This window comes from Rhinolophus hipposideros (assembly GCF_964194185.1).
Source record: "Rhinolophus hipposideros genome assembly, chromosome: 7".
NCBI lineage: Eukaryota > Metazoa > Chordata > Mammalia > Chiroptera > Rhinolophidae > Rhinolophus > Rhinolophus hipposideros.
The window spans coordinates 78795638-78822638 of NC_138053.1; the positions used below are offsets into that span (position 1 = coordinate 78795638).

At 37.4% G+C, this 27001-nt stretch overlaps 1 protein-coding gene across 1 annotated transcript; it reads right to left on the reverse strand.

Moving 5' to 3' along the window:
- Positions 1-1197: 1197 nt before the first annotated feature.
- Positions 1198-26680, reverse strand: TARS1 (threonyl-tRNA synthetase 1). The gene is made up of 19 exons (XM_081052996.1): positions 26458-26680; positions 22420-22500; positions 18940-19130; positions 15366-15489; positions 14030-14151; positions 13399-13516; positions 13082-13146; positions 12924-13002; positions 11977-12123; positions 10781-10879; positions 9641-9807; positions 8511-8673; positions 8265-8402; positions 7826-7903; positions 7566-7666; positions 7375-7479; positions 5756-5828; positions 2805-2919; positions 1198-2348 (listed from the first exon to the last, which is right to left on the reverse strand). The coding sequence occupies exons 1-19, from the start codon at positions 26512-26514 to the stop codon at positions 2200-2202; spliced, it is 2172 nt and encodes a 723-aa protein (XP_080909122.1). The 5' UTR covers positions 26515-26680; the 3' UTR covers positions 1198-2199.
- Positions 26681-27001: the final 321 nt, after the last annotated feature.

The window sequence follows — 27001 nt, forward strand, 5'->3', positions numbered from 1 at the left end:
CAATACTATTACAAAGATGGAGGGAGGAAATGAAGGGGTGTGAACTAAAACTCTCATCTTCTGAAACAGGAAGTTAATAGAGAGGGTCCTAAAAGTGATGAATCAAGAGAATAAATGTTTAGAAACAGGACCAAGAGCACCAGCATGGCTGAAAGTGGTTCCCTGGGAGAATGGGAATCAGATGAGGGTCACAAAGACAAGAGTCTAGTTCTCTTAAGAAGCAAATCAAGGCAGGAAATGAGAGCCTTTGCCCCAAAGTGAGCTGCTCAGCATCTGCTGGAAGCTTGCCAGAGGGACTATCTCAGGACCCAGCCCAAACCTACAGAACCAGAGTGCATTTTGACACCATTTCCTGCTGATTTGTATGCCCTGGTCTAGCAGCCCTGGTGCACGGTACAGGTGTCTATTGCTGCAATACACGTAAGGGACTGAAGCAAGGGAATTCACTGGGCCCATGAGGTCATCGGGAATTCAAGTGTGACCTCAGGCCACCGTTCTAGGTCCTTCTCCCTTTCACTTGCCTGTACTGCCTTAACCTGACTACTCCATACTCCCAGCTTAATCTAATCTGTCTTTACAGATTTTGGTTTTGGTACCTATTTTATACATTTGGGTACCTACTTTGTTTTGGTACCTATTTTTTATTTCACAAAATTTGTCTTTATCACATAGTGGTTGCAACTTTGTTGTCTTGTATATTTGTTCCCCAAGATAACTCTCAATAGATTAGATTCTTAATAAAGGCTTAGTAGTTGGGTTCTTTCAATTCTTCTTACATGCCAGGGCAGAACAGATGAATAAGTCAGTAAGTGGAACAGTCTCTGCTCTCCAGGATAGACAAAGAAAAATAATAAAATAAACTAACTACAGAAAAAGAGCTTTGAAGGTCTAAACCCACAAATTGTAAGAGCCCTTAATGGATTGTCCCCTAGTGCTTCGACTGGAAGCAAAGACTAAGCTAAGAAAGTGTCTGTTAGAAAAAAGATTCTTTGAATTTTAAAGAAATAAAAATTAAATATAGTTTTAAAATGATTCAGAAATTTTGGTATCATGACTTGAAAATGCAAAGTTCTAGTTTAAATATAGTTTCCCTCAAGATACATACATATAAAAATTAATTGCAAACCTATCAGAGGCCAAGTTTTAAGACAGTCATAAGCAAGGCTTAATTATGAAATTAAAAATAAAAATCCCTATGATTAAAGATCGTATCTCCTTTATTAAAGTGAGGATTAATTTTTGCGAGCAGGCTTTGCTTTTCAGTGACCCTTGCAAACATGCTGTTGGGGTTATTAGAAAACGGCCAAGATGTTGCCTATTAAACAGGATTATATTAAAGAGAAATTCATACATATCCACATAAGGAATTCCTTATTTTGTGGTGTTCTCTCAATAACCATTCACTGGCAGAAAAATTCAAAAATGATCCCTTATAAGAGAATAGGGAATTTGTATAAGGGACCTAATGGCCCAAAAGAGTCTGCCGTAAACATGTATTTCGTTGAAGACTCATCCTTTATCTTAAAACTTTGTGCAAATCTACTCTACATTGGATCCACGGTTTTAATTGTTTAAGGGTTTACATCCAAAAAGAAGTAAAGTAAAAGTGACACTCCTAAAAGATATTATCCTGTGACTGAGCAGCAGACGCCCAGCGCACACCCCAGGGTGAGAACAGCATACACAGTATACAAGGTGTGCACAGTATGCACAGTACACAGTACACTTGCTCCCCTCCACCCACCTTACCTCATATATGTTATAAGACAGTCAAGGTAAATATATAATCATGCAGTTTGTTCTGGGTACTATGTATGTGAAGGTTAGAGACATTTTTGAATCTTATATGAATTAAAGTTTTTATTTTGAATAGAATTTGAAAAATTTTATTTTCCACTGCATTAAATTAATGAAAATGTTCTCCCTTCTCACACTAAAGCATTCCTCATGATTTATTTCCAGTGCTCAGATATTTAATGAATAGCCATTTTAATGTGTCTCTTTTAATTACCTCCTTTAAATACGCACTGTCTAAAACCTTTCTCGGTCAAAAAAGGCTGATCTTCTGCAATCAGCTATGCAGACTCTGTCAAACTATTTCCAGATCGGTGTAAATGAATGTTTTCCAGAGGACAAAGCTAATATTATGGGAACAGTGCACGTCCTTTTCCACGGAGCCAATCGGGGCAACGTTCTTCCTTAAAATTCTTCTTCTGCGTGCTGGCTGCGGGACTGCTTGAGCTGCTGCAGCCTCTCGATGGTTTCAGAAACAGTGCGTTCTCCATGTACCTTATTATCTCTTGTACGGATATTGACAGTGCCGCTGGTTTTCTCTTTTTCACCAACAACTAAAACAAAAGACAGTGAGAATCCTTAGATGGAAGGATTCTTATTGGGCATTAAAAAAGCAATGATCCCAGGACCCAAAAGCCACCTTGTAGCTTCTTCTAATTAAACTGTACAAGTGACCGTGTATAAGTTAGGCAACCGATATCAAAACTCCACTTCGCGATGCCTAAAACTGCTGTGCTTACTGAGTCACTTCGTCCAGACAACTGAATAAAAACTTAACCATATGAAGAAATAAAAGGTGAAGGGGAGAAAATTTTTTAGACAGACCTTTAACGATCATTCTTTTTCACACCAAAATTTTCCTTTTTTATATCAACTGAATCAACATAATAGTGTAAGAAATCAGGATTTGGAAGGAACGAAACTGATGACCACAATTCTTAAGCCTCAGTTTCAAGATTTCAGAATTTTCCTGGTTTGGCAGATTTTCCTCAGTAAGCTTCCTTTCTTACCGAGGATGAAGTTATACTGCGCTAACTGTGCATTTCTGATCTTCTTGTTTAGTGTACAGCCTGGATCCACATCAACGTCCACCATGAATTTAGCCTCGTGGAACTGTTGCCGGACCTATGCAAAGAGCGATACCAAATTCTTCAGACCCAAACTTAGAATTGTATTTTGATCTTAAATGATTTCATTTCATCTGCAGTTTAGATAACCATGCAAGCATTTAAAGACATGTTAACATATCTATTAAAACATATTATTAATTTGTGACTTGGGTCTACAATAATAAAGAAGAAAATCAAAACAACGTATTTTGCTCTTGAAAGATGTTTTAGAAAATCCTTAAAAATCAGAATTCAAGCAATCAGCTTAATGTAATCAGCTGTCTTAAAACATACATTACAAAAAGAAAGAAATCGTTTTGCAAACATCTCTTAAGTTCCTGATATGGCTGCCAGGAAATGAAGTGTTTATCAGCCTCCATTTAACATCCAATGATGAATGTCCAGTCTAATAAAGACGATACTATTTCTGATCCCTCAAATAGGCAGCAAGTGGGTAAAGGAATCCACTCATTGCTGCCATTTATGTGCAATATATTTTTTAAATAAAACGTTGCTAGCACAGTCTATAGGCTAAAAGCAGCGCAACAGCTCCTTTTATGTTCCAAGGCAATGGAATATAAGCTGCAAATATAAAATTGTCTTTTAACACTAGTTAGTTCTTTAATAATTCTGTGTACACAATGACCTAATTAAATAGAGCTGTACAAGAATAATTTAAGTAAAATAAAATATCAGGTTTGAGAAACAGTAAAAAGTAATTTTTTTCTTTCTCAACAGTGATTTCCTTTTTAATTAAAAGAAAGCTTATCATGTCCTATCTCGGCCACTTCCAACATCTTACTGTTTGTTCTGCTTCTCACTGGCCAGTCATGCGAGGCCTTCCTGCAACGTGCTGAGCACTGAGCTAATCACTGGCAACAGGAGGGGAACAGACTTTTTCTGCTCTCAAGGGTCTGATGGCAGACACAAGCACAAAAATGGTGTGTTTCCACACAGTATGATAGGGGATATAATTTGTAAATATTGGCCACTTTGATGGTTTAGGCGAATGGACACATATTACCAGGTTATAATACACCACATGTAAATGAAATTATTTCTGTAGACCTACTAATTGAACTCATTTGAATGTGTTAAGACATATTTATTTGTTTGTTTTGTTTTTAATATCATTAACCAACTATCAGGTTATTTTGTTCTTAATAAAATATAGCCTCTTTTCTCCTAAGTCATCTTATGCCAAAGTCAGGCTAACAACTGTTCCTTTCTTCTTAAATCTCTATATATCCATGTCTTGAAAGCTTACCCCAAAAAAGAAAAGAAAACTTATTAAAAGAAGGAGGCAGATGAAAGAGTTAGAGCCAAGGATCAAATATAGGGACATCTTGAAATAAACTTCCAGGAATTTAAAGTTGGCAAACGATGTTAGATATTATTCACTGACATTTTTTCCCCTCAAAAATACCAATTCCACTTTATCGTCTCAAGTCTTTAAGTATTAAGTAAATAATGTTTTCAGTAATTTTCCTTTCCAAAAAAAGGAACACTAGATTACACTGCATTAATTGCCAATTAAGTTAAACACACTAGATTAATTTTCCATCTACTTGTGTACCAATTACCACCAAACTGACAAAAAGGTCTGAATGAAGTATTATTTCAATAGGTTCTCATGCCTTAGTGATCGTTAACTAATGAACCTGTTGAGAATTTCATAAGTTTGTAAATTTCACAAGGGTTCTTAGATAGTTTATTGGAGTGCCAGGATAAGACTACATTTCCAACTGTAACCTACTTTAAAGAATAAAGCACTGGTGACTTAGTTTCCACATGGGCCACAACCTCATGACTTGGGTTATCCTGCAACTGGGGAAGTGGCCCCATAACTACAGACTGTTTAACTTCTGGTGTCTAGTCATGAAGCAGCCTAGTGCTACCCTTGGGTCAATATAACCAAAAACCTCCCAAGATAAAAACTCCACCCCACATAATTCCAAAGGCTCCCCAGAGGGAAGGGAAGGTCAGTACTGTTTGGAGCTGAGAAGTTAATTAACTAACACAGATCCTTTCCTACTGTGTGCTTTCCTAATGCATACACGATCAAGTACAGTGAATTAAGCATGGAACATAGCTGATTCTCATCATTTATAACTAAAACTACTGTGTGCGGTAATAGGAATTTAGTATGTCTGAATGGTTTGCTTATTAGCTGCTTTAATGTTCATTTATTTCTTAAAGACAGTTGAGGCCTGAGTGCAATTTATTTTGATGATCTAGAAACATAGTTTGATGTTACAGGATTGTTCAATGATATTTAGATTTTTGTCTGTTTTAACTAACCGATCTATTACTTTTAACTTGCAATTCTGAAACAATGCTTTTTCATATCACAACTTTTAATCATTTAACATTCCTCAGTACGGATTGTTGTTGTGACGAAACTGAGTGTTCTAGCCTTTAAGGTGTGAAGTATGAATATTTCTACATCTTAGTAAGGTAGTTTTCTGGTGGGTAGGGCAAAACATTGGGATGTCATTCACCTGAAAAAAAGTTTCAGATAATTGAAGACATTTGCATTGAAAATGAAGCAAAATTACTTTTTAAGTCAAAGAGCAACTTAAACTGCATTATGCATTTGAATTTACATCTCATCCTGAGGCATTTGCTATTTGCTAACACTAAAATATACACGTACACAAAACACTACCCAAATTATGTCTTCTGATCATGCAAGCACATAGAAAAGCATTAAAGATTCAAGCCTACCACAGATTGAAAATAGTAGCATTTCTCCATATCATAAGCAGTTCAATTTACCAAGAACATAGTTTACAGGATTTGAAAAGCAGAACAGATTCCGAATTTAAAGAAAAGTCATACTTAAGGATTACCTTTTGTGCATATTCGTCACATGTCGATCCTACTGGAACTATCATTACCTGGCGAGGAGACAGCCAGAAGGGCCTTTAGAAGAAATTAAAAACATTTAATGTGGATTTTCCTACACACAAATGGCACATTTATAAGTCTACTCTTCAGTATCTTTCCTGAAACGTGTGGGGGACATTTTTAAAAATATGGCTTTTTTCAATATTCAAAGAGACTAACAGGAGATACAGGTGCAGAAAACTAATCCTAAATAGAAAAATCTGTAACTGAATTCTGTCTTGCTGAGCAGATGGCAAAGCAAACTGGGGGCAGGGACAAAGCCTCACACTCAATATCTCAGGTACAGAACACCATGCACTGGCTGCCAGTGGGGTTAACAAACTGGAAAGGAGCCACACTTACTGATTCAAGTTATTTTACTCAAAAAGGTATTTTGCTCCAGCGTTATTTTATTATTTATTCCTCACGGGGAACACAGACTGCCTTCAGTTTATTCAAGATCCAATTCGCAGGATTCACCAAATTGTAACCAATGATAACTGGTGAAGATATTTGGTAAAAATGAGTGTTTTCGCTATGTATTCAAAGATGACCCTATCTGCAATTCTTCTTTTGGGGTATTTCAGGGTCAAACCCTCCTGATGTTGCAGACATCAGGCCAGTGTTTCTCTTGATCACTCCTCTATTTTAAGTTGTTTTGTTACATCAGGGAAAAGGCTGCAGTGGAATTAAATTCTGCCCAAACTGTGGGTTTTTCCCTACCTACCATGGGTTTGGCAGAGCAGATAGCTGAGTATCCCCCTATTCTCTACATGTCACGTAGAGAATGTTTCCCATATTTGATTTGATTTTTTGAAATGTAACTGAAAAGAGTTTATCTTATTTCACTGCCAAATATGGCAAACTCCCCTTAATGTCTGAACTAATCAAATTACAAATAAAATTGAAATGACTGCAATGTACACAACAGATTTACAGCATTTTACTCAAGTTTTGCATACAATATGGCAGGCTCTACAAAATCGATGTGTTATAACCTTGTGCTGTTTTCAACTGCTTTTACAAATTGTGAGCAAAGATAAAATTGCTTAAAAAATAAAATGGAAGTCATGTGCTCATATCTCCCTAGCGAAAACATAACCTCATAGAAACAAGACACAAAATGTTCATCGGTTTAGAATCTGTACTTTCAATTTGAAAAATGCTTGGCTTCTAAAGGGTGTCAAAACACTTGCTTAATATGGTCAGGAATACTGAACAAGGTAAGCCCAAGCCTAGTCTTGTTTTCTCACAAAAACATCAAAGCCATATAAATCCCAAAACAAAGTTACTTGAAAAGCAATCAAACAAATATGCTTCTTACTGAATAATAAAGTATTATCTAACATTCATCAAATCAAACTCTGAAATAAAAATACTCACAACAAATATTCTTCGAGCCCAAAAATTTGGGTTTAGATTGTAATTCCTTACTTTTTAGCAAATACTTGTCATTAATTAGAAGTGACTAATTGGAATCATTCTCCCTTTCCATCATGCAACTAAATTGGACAGTAGATATTTCTTATAGCCAGTTTACATTGTCCAGAAAAACACAGAAGGAAACAATGACAAGAATTACCATTTGCCCCCGTAGTTTTCGGTGAGGATAGCAATCATTCTTTCCACTGACCCCAAGATAGCTCTATGTATAATCACTGGCCTCTTCTTATCATCACCATCATGGCTAGAAAGAAAAAACATAATTTGTTTTCCTTTCTTATATGTATTGCTTGGTATGTCTTTGAAGAAGAGCAGACACTATAAACTCACCTTACAAAAGTAAGATTAAATCTGATGGGCAACTGAAAATCCAGCTGGATTGTTGCACACTGGTGGTAGCGACCAATGGCATCTTTAATCTGTATGTCAATCTATGGAGCGAAGATTGAGTCATTACAAGATGTCGTCTATATTAAAGCTGAACTCAATGACTGGGTTTGGGCTGATTCCCCCTCTCCCTTTTTTTTTAACTTATTTTAAAATAAGTAGTCTCTTATTCACCCAAAAAGAAAAGTCACAAATATACTGACCTTTGGACCATAGAAAGCTCCATCTCCAGGGTTTAATTCCCACTTTTCACCAAATTCATTTAGACTGTTTTCAAGTTGCTAAAGATAAATAAAAACTGATTTTAATTTCTGTTCATCTGCAACTTCTACCAGTCTAATTTGGGATTGAAAATATCATAATTACTTTCATGGGTCATTATTGTCTGCTTTATCATTTTGTCCACCTAAACCAACTCATACACAAACCCCCTTTAAAAGGTTACAGTTTGATGACTGAAACCACATCAAACCATTTCTAAACACAAAATCATACAGAAAAAAAAATACCATATTCACACCCAGGAACCATTTCCAATTTTCTTTTGCTTTTATCTATTTAAAGAGGCTTAGCTTTCTTACTCTGTGGAGGAAGCCAATTTCAGCCAAACAGAATTCACGCCTGCTAAAAAACACCACTTACTTTCTCAGCTTGATTCCAGACTTCAATATCTCCAAGGAATTTTTCCGGGCGAGTAGACAGGTTCAGTTTAAAAGAAAATCCAAATATGCTATATACTGTACGCAGAAAATCCAAACAACCTTTTATTTCATCCTCAATCTTCAAAAAGAAAAAAAAAAGAAAGAAAGAAAGAAATGACACAGCGATAATTTCCCGAGACTTTCTTGACACTTCTTTCAAAGTGTTTTATGCTACAGAGTCTCATACCTGCTCGATGGCACAGAATATGTGAGCGTCATCCTGTTGGAATCTTCGTACCCGTGTGAGCCCTGTCAGTGCTCCCGACAGCTCGTTCCTGTGAAGTACCCCAAAGTCGGCTACCCGCAGAGGCAACTCTCGCCAGGATCTTGGCCGATGATCAAACATAAGGCTGAAGAAAATATAAAAGTAAAACCCACTGCTATTTAATACGAGAATAAAACTTCTCTAATATTATATGAAAGGCTGTTAGAAAGCCACTGATGCCAGTTGTTCATACAAGCAACGTTTCTCAAATTCTGGGCTTCATACAACAATGTAAGCACTGGCATGAACAAAACGGCAAATAAATTATAATACAACTATCCATAATTGAGACAGAATGAAAAAATGATTCCCGTAAGGCTGGAGTCAAATCCTCGTGCTCACTATTCCTGTTAATCTGAGGATTGCTTTTAAGGCTCAGATTAAAAAAAAAAGAAAAAGAAAAAATCAGGCAAACTTGGCTACACACGAATCATGTATAACCCTGGAAAGGTCTGTGCTTTCTTGTCTCTCCCCAAAGTGCTGCACTTCCCTGTTAGCCTGAAGGTGCTTCAGATACTTTGGAGAATCTGGGAAAACTGAGAATGAACTCAGTCTCCTCATGCAGACTGCTCCCTCTCACCGCCTCTGCCCTCCAGGCCTTGCTAGGAGCAGACACTGAGCTACCTGCAGCCAAAGCTCTCCCTAGTCTTCCCCAAACTGTTCTTCATCCAACTGTCAAGAAGGATAGAAAGTGGAGCAGCCTCAAGGCAAAGATTAACCCTGGAAAGGATAACTGTTAATTCATTAGCAGTAGGTTTTGATAGAATGTTTCTTTAAAAAATCTAGAGAATTCGCTATACCGCACATGCGGTCTTCCTGTTTCATAGTCTGCCTGTTCACTGCTATTACCCCAGTGCCATTCTTGACTGTCTACAGCTCTGAGGGCCAATCCAGCATAGAAAAAATGACAATGCCGCAAGGATGTTGCATTTAAATACTCTTCTGAGTCCATAATTTGTTTTTAACAAAAATTATTCCAAAGGAAGTAAAGCAATCTAGGACTAATTGCAGCATGGGAAAATCTTCAGTGGAAACTCAAAGCTGCCAAATACCAGTGTCCCGGGCAGTTCATGGGTTTCAAAGCAAACAGCTCCTTCTCCACCTCAAAGGAGAACATGTTCTCACTGTAGTGCTGCCAGTGGCCTGAGGTCACCCACAGTCGGCTGTTGTAGATGTTTGGGGTGACCACCTCCTGGAATCCTCGTTTCCTGTATTCACTCTGTTAGAGAACAAGCAGAACGCATGTGCAGGGAAATAAATGCTCATATTTCTGGTGAGAATAAAACTGTAAAGAACTACTTTGTACTCTAGTGAAGTTCAGGATACACAAGTTATAATCTAGAAATTCCACTGGTAGGTATATACCAAAGAGGAAACTTGCGTATGTACATAAAGAGGGAGGCTGTCAAATGATGGTACTGCAGCACAGTTAGTAACATGGGAAAATGAGAAATTACACCAGTGTCCGCCAATAAAGGACTGGACATATTGTGGTAGTTATATAGCAGAATAATATGTAACAAGTGATAATAAACTAAATCTGTATATAGCTTTTAAAAAAAATCACAGCTCAGACTAATACACAAACAATTTAGGATACAATATGTTAGAAGCACAATAACATGAATAAAAAAAGATCCAGGCTAACTTCAAGAGTAGAGTCTTCTAGGAAAGGAGGGCAATGGATCAGAAAGTGGTCCAAAAGGGGAGTTTTCCTCCCCTTACTGTATGTGTATTACTTTACTTCGATAAAAAAATCTGAAGCAGGTACAGTCCAAAATATAAATATGTGTTAAATTAGGTACACAGACATTGGTGATATTCTCTAGAAATGTGTGCTTTAAACATTTCATGATTCACAAAGGAAAAAAGCAGTGTCAAAACTGACTTGCTTCTCCAGGAAAATACCAATGAATGGTCAGAGAGCACAGAGGTCCTGCATAAGGCTCACAAGTCCCACTTCAAGGTCACTGGCTTCTATCTTGTGTACACACCGATCATATGGGCAAAATCATGCATTTGCAAGGAAGAACACTTTAAACACTTTATGAGACCTCAGACTTCCATTTTTCAATTTATTCTTTTAAATATTTCTTCTTAAATACAAGATTATCTTTCGTTTTAGCAGACCTTATTTAATAAAATCAATTTCTGTCCTAAATATGCAGAAGAAAATAATGACTATGGCTTACCCTGATGAATTCAATAAGTGTATTGTAAATGTACGCTCCCTTTGGCAGGAAAAAGCAACTTCCAGGGCTGAGTTCATGGAAGAAATATAGTTCTTGGTCCTGGGTAAAATAAAAGCAAAGAATTCTTACATACGTATCCAACATCAACAAACTTCAGACTTCTTCCATTCAGCATATCGTCATGATGTCTCATATTTTCATTTGTGCCATTTCCAAGTCAAAGGAAACATGTCAACATTTTTGGTGTGCAATTTAATGGTACAGAATTGCAGTTGTTGTACAACTTAGTTCCCTCCCTGTTACATGCCTGAATCCAGTCAAGTTTACCCAAGAGTGACATGGAGTACGGGTCTTAGTTCTCTTCTATTTATGGAGGGAGCTCTCCTAGTTTTAACTCTTTAAAACTCTAACATCTGGTTGTTTTTAATTTTTCGTATTTTTTTTAAAGTAGGAGAGGCAGGAAAGAGATTGGGAAAAAGACCTGATTAGAAACTAGAAAATGGAGATGGAGTTGGAGACTTTGGGTCATGGTGAATGAGGCACACCCTCCTACTTTCTTGCCTACCCACAAATCAGGCTTTTCAGGGAGGTGCCACCAATCACCGCTGGCTTCCTTGCTGTTGGAATTCATTTCAGGCCGTCAAGGGCACATGGCAACGGATGCTGCCTCTTGCTCAAGCTTCATAACCTAACAGCCAAGGATGCCTGGCATAGAGTTAACACAATTTCAGAAAGAAACCTAACTCCCAGTTTAGAAAACATTCATGGGTAGAGGGACAAAGGAAATGACACCATAAAAGACAACGGTGACTCGTTGCATCACCTTGGGCAACAAGTAGATTAATCTTTCTGGGACAGAGTTTCCATATCTTTAAAATAATCAGTGAGACCAGGCGATGTCCAAAGTATCTCCCAGCTCTATGAAAAACCACCACACTTACTTTATAGAAAATTTTAGGTTATCGGCATTTGTTCTTAATATAAGTAGCTAATAAATTTTTGTGTAGTACTGAGCACAGAAAGGTAGAAAGGTAATGCGGACAATCAGTAAGTAATTTATGGCTTATATAGGACACAGTACAATACTTAAAAGCTATAGTATTTCTTCAAAAGGCAATTCCTAGTACTTAATATAGCTAAATTTCAAGTGAAAATACAGAAAACAGTCTATATACATTATTGTTTTTTTAACATACCCTCCCAATTTTCCTATGATCTCGGTTTTTAGCTTCCTCTTGGAACTTCTCCCACTCTTTCAACATTTTAGGATCTGGGAATGAAATTCCGTAAATTCTCTGGAGAGTCTCCATATCTGCTTTGCCTTCCCAGTATGTGGAGGAATTCTGAAAACAAGGATTAACCATGAAACAGTATTCAAATTTGCAAATACCTCATTTTAAGCGTTAGATGTTACTTCTCACAGTCACCTTAGGAATCAAATTCATAGTTGTCCTCATACAAGAAAATGGCACAAAAAGTACACACTTAGTAAATATCTCACAGTTGCCCAAGGCCGAGGTACCACAGTTGTGCTCACTCCGCTGCACAAAGCTGGCTGTTTAATCCAGCCCACCCTCAGACGAGCCCACCCCTCCATACCCACTCAAGCCACAGCTCCAAGAACATGACTGACAGCAAGGGCATCTCTCATAAAATGATTAAGCCAAAATGGAAAATAAACCAACAAAAAAAATCCTGAAATGACTCTATTATTCTTATGATTTAAAGTGTATTCTAATAATCACCTGTAAAAGATTTATAAACTAGTATAAAACTGGCAGGATTAGCTCGGTTAACAAGAACAACTTGCATACAAAGGGCCAAAGCACATACTCCTAACTGGGTCTCAAAGCTTTTAAAGCTGTGATGGTGAAGGCTCATACCCGTGACTTTGTGAATCCCCCAATCTCCATCCCCGTGGGCTCTGGTGATGAATGGCTAATCAACCACTGCTTGAAAGAATTTCAGCTAAAAAAGCCTAATTACATATAGCACCCAGTCAGGAAATGGCATGAGAAAAAAATCTACCCTTACATTTGCAAAAGGAAAACGGAAGAAAGGGAAACCAATACAAGTTTAAATATGTATCTCTACTAGACAAATACATTTATATGGAGAGAGTCTTGAAAGTTCCATTACTTACTTTGTGTATTTTCAAAGTCTTAATTTTGCCAGTGTGTCTGACATGAGGACCCCGGCAGAGGTCTATCAAGGGGCCACACCTAAAGTAAAAATGAAAGAAATATTAATAAAAGACATGAAATGACACCCCCTGCATTTAATGACATTTGATATTCTCACCTATAGACTGTGGTAGTTGGAGTATTCACTTTTTCATTCAATATCCGGCATTTGAACTTGTTGTACTGAAAACAGGAAAAATTATTTTTTTAAAAAAAACCTTTCTTTAATTTTGTTCTCTAAATACTATAGCTAAAATATAACTCAAAGTACATCTTATCAAAACATTGTTTGAATATAAATATGTCAATATTTCATGTTCTGAAAACATCATTACATTTTTCTAAAAACAGGACAGGCTTCAACTTATACGCTAAACCCCAGTGACAACTTCAAATAACATTAATGAGTAATATAAACGTCACAGTTCAATTTACCTTAAACATTTCCAACAAAGTTTCCTTCTTAACTTCCAATCTTTCAAAAGCTTGTTTTTCTTTAATGATTTTCTTACACAAAGCCTCTAAAGAAGAGAAATCATTGCTGGACACACCCCTGAAGAAGAAAGTATAATTAATTTCCTTCCATTCCATTCCACTCATACCACAGGTTGGAGAAACAGTTCTTTAGAACACTTCAAGCTTTTAATATAAAAAATGAGACCCTTGCATCATATATTAGAATTATAAACTAGACGTTTTTCATAAATTATTTTTATAATTTATATTTTCCGTGGCTTCTACCTTAGTCATCCTGGGGACTGTTCCCTCTAGTGAACCCTCCCTCCAAATTTATAACCACGTTTAAAGGAGAGGAGAGGACCAGCTTCATTTTATTTCCCAGTACACCTCAGGGTTCCACCTCCATCAATCTGGAACAAAGCTCTCACTAATATCTCTACAACTTTACAGGTCACTACAACAATTCAAGTTTGGTAGTGGGATTACTTAGTGACTAAGAAGCAGTAAGTTTTATGTCATTCCTCGTTTATTGAGAACTCTTTAAAAATAATATAGAGACCCATAGTAATTCAGATTTTATTTTTCTTCATCCGGTTACATAACTTACCCCTCTTCAAGGTACATGTCATAATAGAATCCATTTTCTATTGGTGGGCCATAACATAAACAACCACCATAGACTCTTTCCATGGCTTCACCCATTATGTGAGCACTTGAATGCCAATATACCTGAAAATTCACAAAATGAGAAAGATTGAGCCTGGGCATACAAGCTGTAAATTAATATAATTGTCTGAAAGCGATATATAAAATTTATTGTAAATAAACCCAAGTCATAAAAATCTAAATTTACAAATCTACAAACTGCAGTGCGATTCTGTTCAGAGACAAAATAATTTAAAAGGACACTAATTACTAAATTGTATTGATACTTAGAAATTATCTAGTTTAATTGTTTTCAAGTGAATTAAAGTCAAATGAGCATCATTAATTAAGTGGGATGGATTTTGTTCCTTGAAAACGATTGCTGCTCCCAGTGTGACTGTCTCCTTGACAGCAGTGGCCCAGGTCTTTTGAGTGAGTGTGCCCACGTCCCCTGTGCTATTCTCTGCCTTGACTTTGCTATGGAGCATCACTTAAGATGTACCTGCTTTTCTTATTGGCCCCAAACTAAGGTGGTACAGCTTGACTCTATAATACAATTATGAAGGACAAGCATATGGACACTGAAATCAAATGGCAGCACGAGGCTTCAAGGTGGTCATTCAGATGAGTCGGAATAAATCCAAAGCAATGTTTTTAAGATTTAATAGTAAGGTACCCAAATGATTTTTAAAATTATCTTTAAAAATTTAAGGAATCTAGAATACATTTGAAAACCATCGATTCACGTACATAAGTAAACCATCATCAATGAAACAAAATAAAACAATGTATTTTATTTCCCTTTACAGAATATACCATAGTGAAGGAGAAAACCTTCAAATGCAGGTTGATTTTTTATAGTGCTTCCAGCAGATCTGCATTTTAAGATGAGAAAAATATGGAAATCAATTGTCCAATACCCGGAGTACTTTAAGTAATTAATGTTCAATTTTATTTGTTTTAAGTATATACGTCTTGTTTAAGTGGTGATTGATAGTGTAGAAAACAAATTCTACTTGCTTAATCAATTTTTAATAAAATTTTAATAGACTTCCAGAACATTTTTTCCACTTTAGTATCTAATAGTGAAAAAAATGTATGCAACTTCTCTTCTTAATTTTATAAGGCAAGCAGTTTGATTATGTTCCCCCCAAATAAAAGACAAAATGAAGATTTCAAATATGACAAGGAGACATCAGTAAACTTCAGTCATGCAATGGCAGTAAGTAATGAGCTGGAAAACATTGCAAAGGGGAATCTTCATCCTGAAATTCAATGAACAGTAAATAAAAACTTACTGCTTGGGCTTCCTCATCCTCAAACTTGAGAAGCTCCAAGGTACAGTCTTCTTCCAGAGGACGGTCTAGGTCCCAAACAACTTTATTCACTTTAGCTATAACGGTGTTGTCAGCCAGGCCTTGACTTAAAAAATAGACACGTATTTATGAAATACAAGAATCTGAAAAATCGTCCTTTGTAGCACAACACTTAATTTAAGAACAAGAACAGGAAAATAAACACTATGTATTACATATTAACACAACAGATTATATATAGATGTGTATATATGTGTATAAATACATACGTGTTTATATATCTTTCTGAAATAAAATGGAAAAAGCGACCAACCCTCAAAACAATATAACTAAGAATATAACTAGAACATCCTGAAAGTTCAGTACACTATTTTATGACATTTAATGCTTATTTAAGCAGATATGGCAACTCTGATAAACAAACAATAACAATTTCAGTGGTCTGATTAATTTTAAAATAACTTCTCCACAAAGCCAAGTATTTAGACTCCAATGGAAAAAAAGGTAGGGGAGGGAGGAGGCTATAAAGTAAATTCTCTGCTCTTCTGCCTGTTTAAAATCTGTATCAGAATTTTTTTTGGGGAGGCAATGTTAACCTCAGAATAAATTACTTAAATGCCTAATATGGTATTGTTTATAACAAATATATGGGTAAAATGAAAGACTACTCAACAAAACTTTTAATAATATGGTAAAAATGTCTAGACACAGTATATAGTAAACACAAACTGTCATCAAGGGATGAGATGTCAGACCCCACCAAGTCTGAGTAAAAGCCACAGGACTTCTGAGAAGGGGAAAGTAACATAGGTCAGGTAGTCTGCACAGGCTCCAAGGATAAAGTTACAAGGGGCTGAAGGAGCAAAAGATTTGGCCAGGAAGAAAAAGAGATGAGATGGCACTCCAGATGAGGGAATGGGCATGGACGCAAACGGGATGCAAGTTAAGAAAGGTTCAGAAAGCTTCGTGGCTACAGCAGAATTGAGTAAATAGTCAGATTGTAGACCTGAATGCGTAGTTAGGGAAATGACAGTCCATAATGGTCTTGACAACTCAACAAAAAGCAGGCAACAGTCTACACTATGAAGGAAAACTGCAAAGCCTTTCCACTGTCTGTCTTTAAATATACCATAGGGAGGCATAAGCCAGTTGTGTTATGGCTGCTCTGCTGGGTGGTTCTCTCCTTGCTCTGATTGGGGGTTTACTTCCAAGTTACATAAGCTCCCCACTTAAGGAAAGAGGAACAAAGAGAAAGTAAAGAATAAATTCCTAACCCACTTTCAATGTTCCCATTGAATTTCCCATAGGTTATATCCAAGGTTTCCTTTCTTCCTGAAATCAAATGGAGCCCATAAAATCAATAAAATATACACATTTCCTAAAACATACATAGATTTGGCAGAAAGGAATGTATTTTACCATTGGTGTAGAAGTTTACAGAAGACTAAAGAACTGATCAAAAGGCAACTACTATGCTCGTATTCTTTGGGGGGAAAATGACTTTTATCTCAGGGTTCAAAATGGTGACCTGAGATGCTAATAATAGTTACTTTGAAAATGGAGATGACACATGGCCCATACCGGATCATTTCAATTTTCCAAAGAAGGGATAAAATAATCCATACTTTAACAAAACTTCAAAGAAAACCATCTGAAGTAAATGAAGCATGCCTTCTTTTTCTCTTCCCCTTCATATTCACTAGTAATCATCTGAACCTTTAAACAGTCTGTTATTCATGCTGTAAGTTTTCATGGAACAAGAAGCTATTCTGGACTTTGGTAAAAATGTCATAAAGCACCCTCACTCGCAGATCAGTGACTTAAGTCCAGTTCTAAAGCACATCAATGTCTTATGTGATTCAATTTAGAATTGTGTAGTTCTGGAAAAATTATTTTCACTTGCCCACTTGATAAATTATAATGTAATATGGAGGACAATATTATAGAATGTAGAGAAAAACTTCGTGGACTAATAGGAGCCTGCTTTTTAAACCCAACACAGCTACAATATCAATATGGAGGAATACAATATGGAGGAATCCCTTAATCAAGTGACCTTCAAAAGTACCTCTAAAATGACAGATTGAACTGCAATTTAAAAGTCTACCCAGTTATTGATGATCTCACTTGGAAACTTGGTTGATATTACAACTTACTTTCTTATTTCCTTCGGAGTAAGGTAGAAGTACTTTAGGTAGAAGCAGTGGTGAAATTAACTAAAACACCCCATATTCTCTTTGTAAAAAGAACTAACCAATGTCCCTGGCACAATGAAGACTCATGGCTCATTGACCTAACTGCTTCTACTTCGACCAGCTGCATAGTGGACTTACCGATAATCAGCTGGGTTGGTTCTCAAACCTGTCTATTTGTTATTTTATGTCTTAGGTTCAACAATATGAAATTTTGACAATCATGGTGATTTCATGTAGCTCAACTCAACATATAATTAAATAGTATAAATAAATTAAAATATAAATAAATAATAATACAAGGGAGTTATGATTTCTATGAAAAATAAGTTAAATGTTAGGGAAGGCTTGATAAAGGCAAATCACCAAATAAAAAAAATTGTCAAATTAGGTGCAGATGAACTAACCATATAAAAATCTGACAGGATTCTGCACTCAGATTGCTTCTCAAGTATGTTCAGATAGCGTAAAACTCAATCAGCACTCTACTCCAAAAAGCCTTGGCTATACACACACATGCATATATACCTATATATATTCTTATGTATAATTAGTGACTAAATATATATTTACATGTTTTATACTAAAATATTTAAGACAGAGGTTGGTAAACTTTTTCTGTTAAGGACCATATAAATGTTTTAGTCTGCAGGCCACACATAGTCTCTGTTGCATATTTTTCTTACTGTCTTATTTTTTTCAAACCATTTAAGAACTATTCTTGGCTCTCGGGCTGTACAAAAACAGGCTATGATCACAGTTTGCCAACACCTGGAACAAGATACATGCATCAATTTATGCTTATCCAGCTTCATCATTTCCTGATAAACTGGCCACCTACTGATCTCAACATCGTATCAGATTAAGAAAGCATTACAAAGCATGCATCTAATTCTCAGTTACTTATTCCGAACCCAATAGAAATGTTAAGTTTTAGATTAGACATGGCCCGTCTTTGGATTTATAAATATAGCACATTTTTTCATGTGTCATGTATTAGTTTCATAACTTTCCCATGTGAGATGATCGACCTTCATTTAACTTCAGAACTGAGGCATTTAAGTCAAAGTAGGTAAAACACTGTCTCCTTGGTTTTGTGACATTTATGATCAAAGTATAAGAACTAGTAATACAAAATCCTTTGTAAGATAAGGCCAAAGGGGAGTCTCTCAGAAATTAACTTTTTAATCTGGACTCTAAAGCTCCATATTATTTCTGTTTTTTAAAAATCCCAAATAATGTCAATTAAACATTAAAAACATTGAACAGTAACTTAAAAATATTATGAGGATAAAACTTGGCAAGATAATTTTTTAAAAGTTTAATTACAGACAAAAGAAGGTCAAGATAGGTGCAGCTTATACCTGATTCCACAGGCAATTTGATATGGTGTAGTTTTCCAGGATTCTGCGTCAACCTGTTTACCATCAGGCAGAGTGACTTTAATTGGCTTGCTATCTTTTTCTGCCTTTTCTGCCAGAATGGAATCGTGTTCTGCTTTTAGTTTATTATACATTTCAAGACGTGTGTTAATATATTCAGGCCAAGGATTCAACTGCAAGACAACAAATGGGGAAATAAATAATCAGTAAATACTTGCTTTCCTTTTTAGAAAAGGGAAAGAAATAATAAAGACAATACAAAAACCATGATTACTAATTCAGTAATCATGAATTAGTAAATGGTAAATGGAGTGCCAAAATCACCAAGCATTACCTTAATGTTGTCCCAAATGAAGGTGAAAAAGGGAATTAAATGCTCTTTTCTTATAATTTTTGCTTTAAAAATTTTTAAAAATAGAACAATACAAGTAACAATACATATCTGGGCTGCCATTTTGCTATTATTTGCATAGGGGATTTTTTTTTTTTTCTTTTAAGATGTTCTCTTTAAGGACTTTTCTAACCAAACGATTTTACAACTATAAACAATACTGGAAATGAAAACCAGCTGGCTTTTCCATTTTATTCCAATCTTATTCAAGGGATGGTCTGAAAGCTGGTCAGACTATATGTCCACTCACACTTTTTAATTAACCAACTCTAAATTTATTTGACTTAAAGACTCCCATTCAAGGAAAGTATTTCAAAGAAGCCATGATCACCATCTTTCTTGGGAGTATTTAATTAGCAAATATAAGAAAACACTACAACACTATGCTTACAATGCTGAATTAAATTAACCAAAATACTTTTATATTTTGGGAACCCACTCAGGTTCCCAAAAGTTTGACAAAGAAAGTAAAAAAGAGACAATAATCAGAGATTTGACTTCCTCTGCTGTTAGAGACTCCAGTCTTTAAAATATTTCAAAAAGCAGGTGGTGAATCTGTGGTCATAAAATAGTCAAACCACTAACATCTACATAATTTATGATCTTCAAATGAAAATACCATGGATATTAACAGCTACATACAAAAGTGAAGAGGGGATGGCTTAATTTTACCATGAGTTTCTATCTTGACATAGATTTAAATCAGTCATCTATAATAGCTTAGTCAAATATATGCTTTAATACTTATTCAGTTTTGACAATGCTACCCAAAATTCTAAACATAATATATATCAACATAACACAATCTGAAAGGAGTACGAGCTAGTATCTAAATCCTTGAGAAAATGACTTGTGATAATAGAAAATAAAAATCAACCACACTATGTGGACTCATTGTTCATCTAGCTTGCGTACTTTGGTCTCTGATGGTCAGTTACCAGCTATGTCAACCTCAGAGGTTAACATTTCCCTAAATACTATAGTAAAAAAGAAAAAAGAGAAAATCGTATCATTAAAAAAAATATTTTTTTGCACTGTTTGAATATAACTTATTAGAATAAATTTATCTTATGTGAAGTAGTACTTTTCCCTCTTATACAAAATTTTCTTCTCATTTCAATCACAGTTTTTCTCAGCCTTCATCTTTTAAAATGGAAGAGACTTAATCTCTGTAATTCCCTCGTACAGCAGTCCTTTCGTTCTCTATCATTCAGGTCTTCTTTAGGAGCTTTTCATTCAATTATCACAGGAGTCCAGAAACCTCAAGGATGAAGACCCTGTGAATATACTAAAAGCTTGGAGCCTGTCATTCTACATCCACACCCTAACCCCCTCAGGCCGAAGCATACTACCTGGTCCTGCCTACTTGGAAGCATCAGTACAGTCCTACCTACCTACGTGACCCTCTGTATTTTATTGCAGTTTATCTCCACATCTACTTGGTGCTTCCTAATTGGAAAAACCCACTGTCACATTTAATGTATTCAACACTCATGGTACAGATACTTTCTGTGCCGGACCCTGGGAACGCAGAGAATAAGGCCTGCGTGTTGCCCTTTGAAGGGGAACAAGACAAGTATAGAAATGATAGGAGCACAGAAGAGGAGGAAACATCTTGGACATCTCACTGTACACATTTTTCCAGACAGATCATTTAATACATACATAATCACATGTCGCACTTATAATTCTCTATTCAGAAACGTCCTCTAATTATACCCTTTGTTCCTATTTCCAGGCTAATCCTCAAGCTGTGACAGAACAGCTCGTACTATTGTATTGAAAGCATAAACAAGAAATTAGGAAACATATGCATTTTTATATTTACTTGCAAATTTTGAAATTCACAATCAACAATTTCCCCCACAAATACAGCGGGGTATAATGGACAAAACATAAGAGAAATGGTGAGGCAGGGCTCTAAGCAACACTTGGTGTTCTTAATTACTTACAAACTTGCCCTTAGGTTAACTGACGCACTATCAATTTAGCAACATGACATTCATAAAAACAGCTCTTTAAAGCCAGTTTATTGTGCTATAGTATACTTCTTAAAAGCTATTCCTTTGTTCTTCTGCATGCTGCTGGTTTTCTAAAAAGTCTCTAATAAAATGGTTGCAATGACTAAACCAAAAAGTGAAGTATAGTCACAGCAATCCAAGTTCACAGCAATTCAAAAATAAAGGAGAAAGACAAGCTTAACCACCTCCTAAAGCAGGACACCCAGGAACCAGGTTGATTCTGGGCTGACTTTGGAAAAGCCAGTTCCTTTCAGTGTGAGCACAGGGAAGTGAGAGAATTTTCTCCATACTTGAGAGGCCTCAAGGAGCTTTGTCTTGGCTTAAAACCAAACCCTAATGGCAGGTCCAGGTGGAAACAGTGTGAATGGGGTCAAGGAAGTGGGCTTTCTTTGGTTTCTATTGTATTCAGTATCACTCAAACACCAAGTCTCTCCCCCTTAACATCTCACTGAATGAAAAGACAGGACTGCTAGCATCCAATCTGGAACTGCGTGATTAGCACAGTCCCCTTCTCTCCAACATGTATTCTCTGATTTTCATATCTAATCTCGCAGGTTTTCTTACAACTGTACTTCAGTTGTTTTCCTCATTCAATAACAAATAATTGCAAGTCTGTTTCCCTCTCAGACTTTCCTAAACCTTCTCCCTGATTTTTCCATCTACCGTGTTTCCCCAAAAACAAGACCTAGCTGGACAATCAGCTCTAAATGCGTCTTTTGGAGCAAAAATTAATATAAAACCTGGTATTATATTATATTATATATTATATTAGACCAGGTCTTACACTATATTATTTAAGACCCGGTATATATTATATTATATTATACCTGGTCTTATATTATAGTAAAATAAGAGCAGGTCTTATATTAATTTTTGCTCCAAAAGACGCATTAGAGCTGATGGTCCAGCTAGGTCTTATTTTCGAGGAAAACACCGTAGAGGCGTCTTACAACTCCATGTAAACCACTAAACTCTGTCACAGGACAAATCTGAGCCAGCTGGCTCCCTGCCGCTTGTCAATCTTTGATAACAGAGCCCGGAAACACTTACCTCTGTGCAACCTCCATCCCCAGATCCTTCTTTGTTCTTCTTCTTGCCTCCTTCCTTTCGTTTCTCCTCACTGGCACCTACCTAAAAAACAAAAAAGAAATGAAGATTTTATATTTTAATCTACTTTGATACCCCTCCATGCTGCCCTGAGAAAATATTTAAGGATGTTATTTTTAGCATCTATTTTTAAAAAGTGAAAATCTGATTTTGAAAGACTAGAAAATTTGATCACTGTCAAAGACAAGTTAACAACTTAAAGATAAGTCCTGAAAAAGTAGAGAGGAGCTACTTGATAACATTCAAGTCCTCACGTTTCATTTATTTTGCCTGTTCCTATGACTCTGTTCAGATTTACGTGGACATATACTAAATATGTAGCCATAAAGAAGCATGCCATTTATTCAGCAACAGTATTTTAGAAAAATAAAATCAGTGCGATATATATCCATCCATTCCACAAGTACTACGAAGATCATGGTATTTTGTTAAACTCTGTGGAGGAAGCAAACATAGACACAATCCCTACCATGTGCAAACTTAATCTCTCCGGGAAAACTAAGGCATGCATGTGTGAAAAACTCTTGGAGGAGAAAGAATGCAATTGCAGCACTATGATTAGACGTCAAAAAAGCTACTAGGACAATAGTAAGTGTCAGAGCTTTCAAGGATGAAGATTTCAACAGGTTGGATTTCGAGAATGGAGGACATGTGTTCTACGTGTACACATAAACTTATTGTGGGAAATGAGAGAGAGAGAGAGAGAGAGAGAGAGAGAGAGAGAGAGAGAGAGAGAGAGAGAGAGAATATCAGGCTAACTAAAGCAGGACTGTTTTAGGAAATAATGTAAGTGAAGACAGACCAGGGCTCAGACAGAACCAAGCACTAAAAGTTACCACAAGCAACGTGGACTTCAACTAGTACATGAAGTCATAGAAAGTTTTAAAGCAGTAAGTCCTGTGCAAAAAGGTAGCCAACAGCAGAGTAGGTCTATACCAGTGTTTCTCAACCAGAAGCAACTTTGCCCCCCAGGGGTCATTAGACATTTTTGGTTGTCAAACCAGAGGGTGTAATTGGCATATAGTGGGTAGAGGCCAGGGACGTTGCTAAGCATTTGATAATGCACAGGGCGGCCTCCCACAGCAAAGAATTATCCAGCCTCCAATGTCAATTCAACATTGTTGAAGGCAAGAAACCCTGAACTACACATGGGCTGCTGTGAAGAACATTTTCTCAAAAATGTATCACTTACATCACTGTGACTGCTCAGATGGGAACATCCAAAGCAAACTGCCCTATAAAAAGTTTCACAAGACCATCCATGTTACATGTATCAGTACTTCATTCTTTTTTATGGCCAAATAATATATCATTGATTATTTATCCATTTAACAGTTGGATACTTTGGTTACTCTTTTGAATCTTATAAAACATGTTAATCATATAATTAAAAAAAAAAAACCTGAAAATATAGGACTCCTAATTTCATGCTAAAGCTTCCCTCACTCTGGCATTCTGAATTTTATAAACTTTTTAAGGTTCGTTTATAGTCTACAGATGAATAATGAACATAATTTATGAGTAAATCCATTCTAATCAAGTCAAGTACTAATCAACAGTTACAACAGTCTCATCTGCCTTCGCTATACTATAGTACTGATGTAACTAGTTTTATTTCAAAACAGAAGGGATCAAAACAAATTACAGGTCTGTCTGTGCGGGTTTAAAATGGAAAAAGAATGAAATAATTCTATTTTTCTGATAAAATGTTTTTGGTGATATGGATATTTGTCGAATGAATGGGAGTAGTAGAAAAGAGGGAGCGAACACAGAGGTTTCTGTGTTCTAAATCCCTCTCCATTTTACAAATTGGAATATACTGACTCAAAGAGGGTAATTAACCCATTAGTATACAGGTAGGAAGTTGTAGGTAGAGCTAGGACATTGAAACTTATCTCTTGGAACCCTGAGACTCATTCTGTCTTTACTACAATTGGGAATAGGCAACTGTTCTTTATTTCCAATGAAAACAGAAGAAAAAGATATGAGTTTATATATTACATATTTATGTAAAGGCAATCTAAAATTTCAACCCAAAAAGGGGGATACAGAACCAGTTTGTGAAGGGAAGCCACATAATTACTTTCCTCAGGGATATTTAGGAGTTGGAAAAAAAAAAAGTATCTGTAGAGTGTAGTTTAAGTAAATTCAATCCCAGAGACTGACAGCTGGGATAGGTCTGTCCTGGGAATCCCAACAGTTTGACTTGTTCCCAGGCAGATGAAAGGAGGCAGGACAGCACTGGGGTTATGAGTATTAGCTACAGAATATTAGGTCTGAGCAAGTTACTTATTGTTACTATGTCTATTTCCTCATTTGTTTAATGGCGATAATAACAAACCATTTCATAATTATTCTGAAGATTGAGCATGTAACACAGTGCCAGACCCCATAGTTAATAATAAATATTAGTATTGTGTAATCATTATTACAGGAGGGAGAAATCATATATTTTTTAGCCATATATCACCTCCAATTGAGAATGGCATAGCAGCATATTTATGGACACGAAAGTTGACTATAGACTATTAAGAAAAAAAAACATAAAAAAACAAGTTACAAAACAGTAAAGATCATTCTTAAGTGAAAAAAAATATGGGTTGAAAAAAGTCTGTGGACAGGCACCATTTATCACTTAATGTCATTTAGAATGTGTGCATGTGAATTTTCCCCCATTTAATCCCTAAGTTAGAGGACATACTCATTTTACTGATGAGAAAAACTGTGGCTTTTAAGTGATTTGTCCTATTAGAGGGTTAGGGTCGAGGCTGCTTTAACTGAAGACCTCATCACCTCTCACTTGGACCATTACAATTCCCTCCTGCTTGTGGTTTCACTGCTTCCCAAGGCACCTTCCACCCCAATGCCAGCGTGATCTTTACAACGACAGTTCGCATCTATCACTTCCCTGCTTAAAAACTGTCTCTCATAGAAAACAATTTCAACTGTCCTTGGTTGCCTACGATCCTTCTGATTGCTGTAGCTCCCCCTTCAGGCAGCCCCACGGACAATTCACAGTAGGTTGCCTGTTCACACTGCTGTCTTACCTTCACCTGGGAAGCCCTGTCCTGTCTGATTTATCTGGTAAATACACATTCTCTTCCCAACTCAATTCAAGAGAGCCCTCCCTAGCAGGGTCAGGCACTCCCGCTTCGGCAGCTTCACACACCAGCCTGTGAGGGCCTCAAGGTCAGGCTGGGGGCTATTGGCCTTCTAGTTGCACGGCCTAGTGCAGAACAAGGCCTAGCAGGATGAATACTTGACATTGTTTGTTACACACACACACACACACACACACACGCACGCACGCACGCACGCACGCACGACAAAACACAAACCTCGACCTGGAGGCTTGAAAGGGACCTGGGAGATGTTTCTAAGCAACGGATGACACCAAAGGGAAAGTTCAAAAGAGAAGTGATTAGCACGTGTGAAACAGGATAGGGCAGCCTCCGGCACCAGGCAGGGAAAGCGTGTGACTTCTCTGTCGTTTGTCAGGTCGTCTGGCCTCCCCCATTTATTATAATCCACCCAAACGGGCAAGTTGGATCAGCTCTCGGGAACTCGGGATCCCTTCCTTAAACTAGAGCCTTTTACCCTTAACAGGGTGGGTTTTAGGATTAAATGAGGCTCTGCAATGTTTTCGCTTACAGTGATGTAAAAACACTAGTCTGGGAGTCCCGTAACTCTGTCTCGATTTCTAATTAGATGTACGGCTCTGAGCAACGCACTCACTAAAGGCCTGTTTCCTCCTCGGCCCAAAGGGGACGGAACCAGAGCCAGAGGCGACCGGCAGGGCCCCGCCCTGCTCCATGAATGGACGGATTCCTCCCCAAAGCGACACTGCCTCGTGCAGGACCTCCGTCGCCCCCTCCGTTTCCCGAGTCCCACACGACCCTACCGATTCCTTCTTTCCGCCGCCGTACGGCAGGGCCGTTGGGCAGCAAGGAGAGCCCAGCCCAGCCTGGCGGCTCCACTCACCGGCTTCTCCTCGCCCCCCATCGTCCCTGACGGGCGGCTGGCCTTCTCCTCGGACATGGACGAATCACGAAAAAAAGACAGGACCCCCAAACTATGGACTAGAAACGAAAGCGGAGGCCGATCAGAGGTGGGCTGGGGCTCCCGGGGACACTACGCTGGAGCCACGTGGCCCGGAAGGGACCGCTGATGCAATCCGAAAGTGCCCAAACCCCGCCCCCTACCCGCCGGGAGAACGGACAGCCAATCGACAACGGAGAAAGGCGGGCTCGCCCTTCTCTAAACCAATGGGAGAGCTTGTTGGGTGACAGCCCTTCTAGGAAATCTGGGCGCGGAGGGTGAGGGGAGGGTGCTGCTGCCGCTAAACCCTGACTCTCTGCCAGCCCTGGGCTGGACCCTTTCTGAGCCGAGAAATCCTCAACACGCGTGCGTCTTCTTTCAGTCTAGGGCCTTTCCGGTCACCCGAGCGAATGAGAGGGCCTCGGTTTGAGCCTTCCGGAAGTCCCCAGCGTCCCGAATACCATCCCTGGCCTGGGACAGTACGGAA

Bases quoted from the DNA above. Each gene is read 5' to 3' on its own strand.
- TARS1 (XM_081052996.1), bottom strand. From the start codon at position 26,514: ATGTCCGAGGAGAAGGCCAGCCGCCCGTCAGGGACGATGGGGGGCGAG. The intron at 13,147-13,398 runs GTAAATTGAACT...TCCTGTTTTCAG, and splicing joins CTTTGTTGGAAATGTTTAAG to TACAACAAGTTCAAATGCCG. The intron at 7,480-7,565 runs GTGAGTTTATAG...TTTTCTTTCTAG, and splicing joins TTTAATCTTACTTTTGTAAG to CCATGATGGTGATGATAAGA.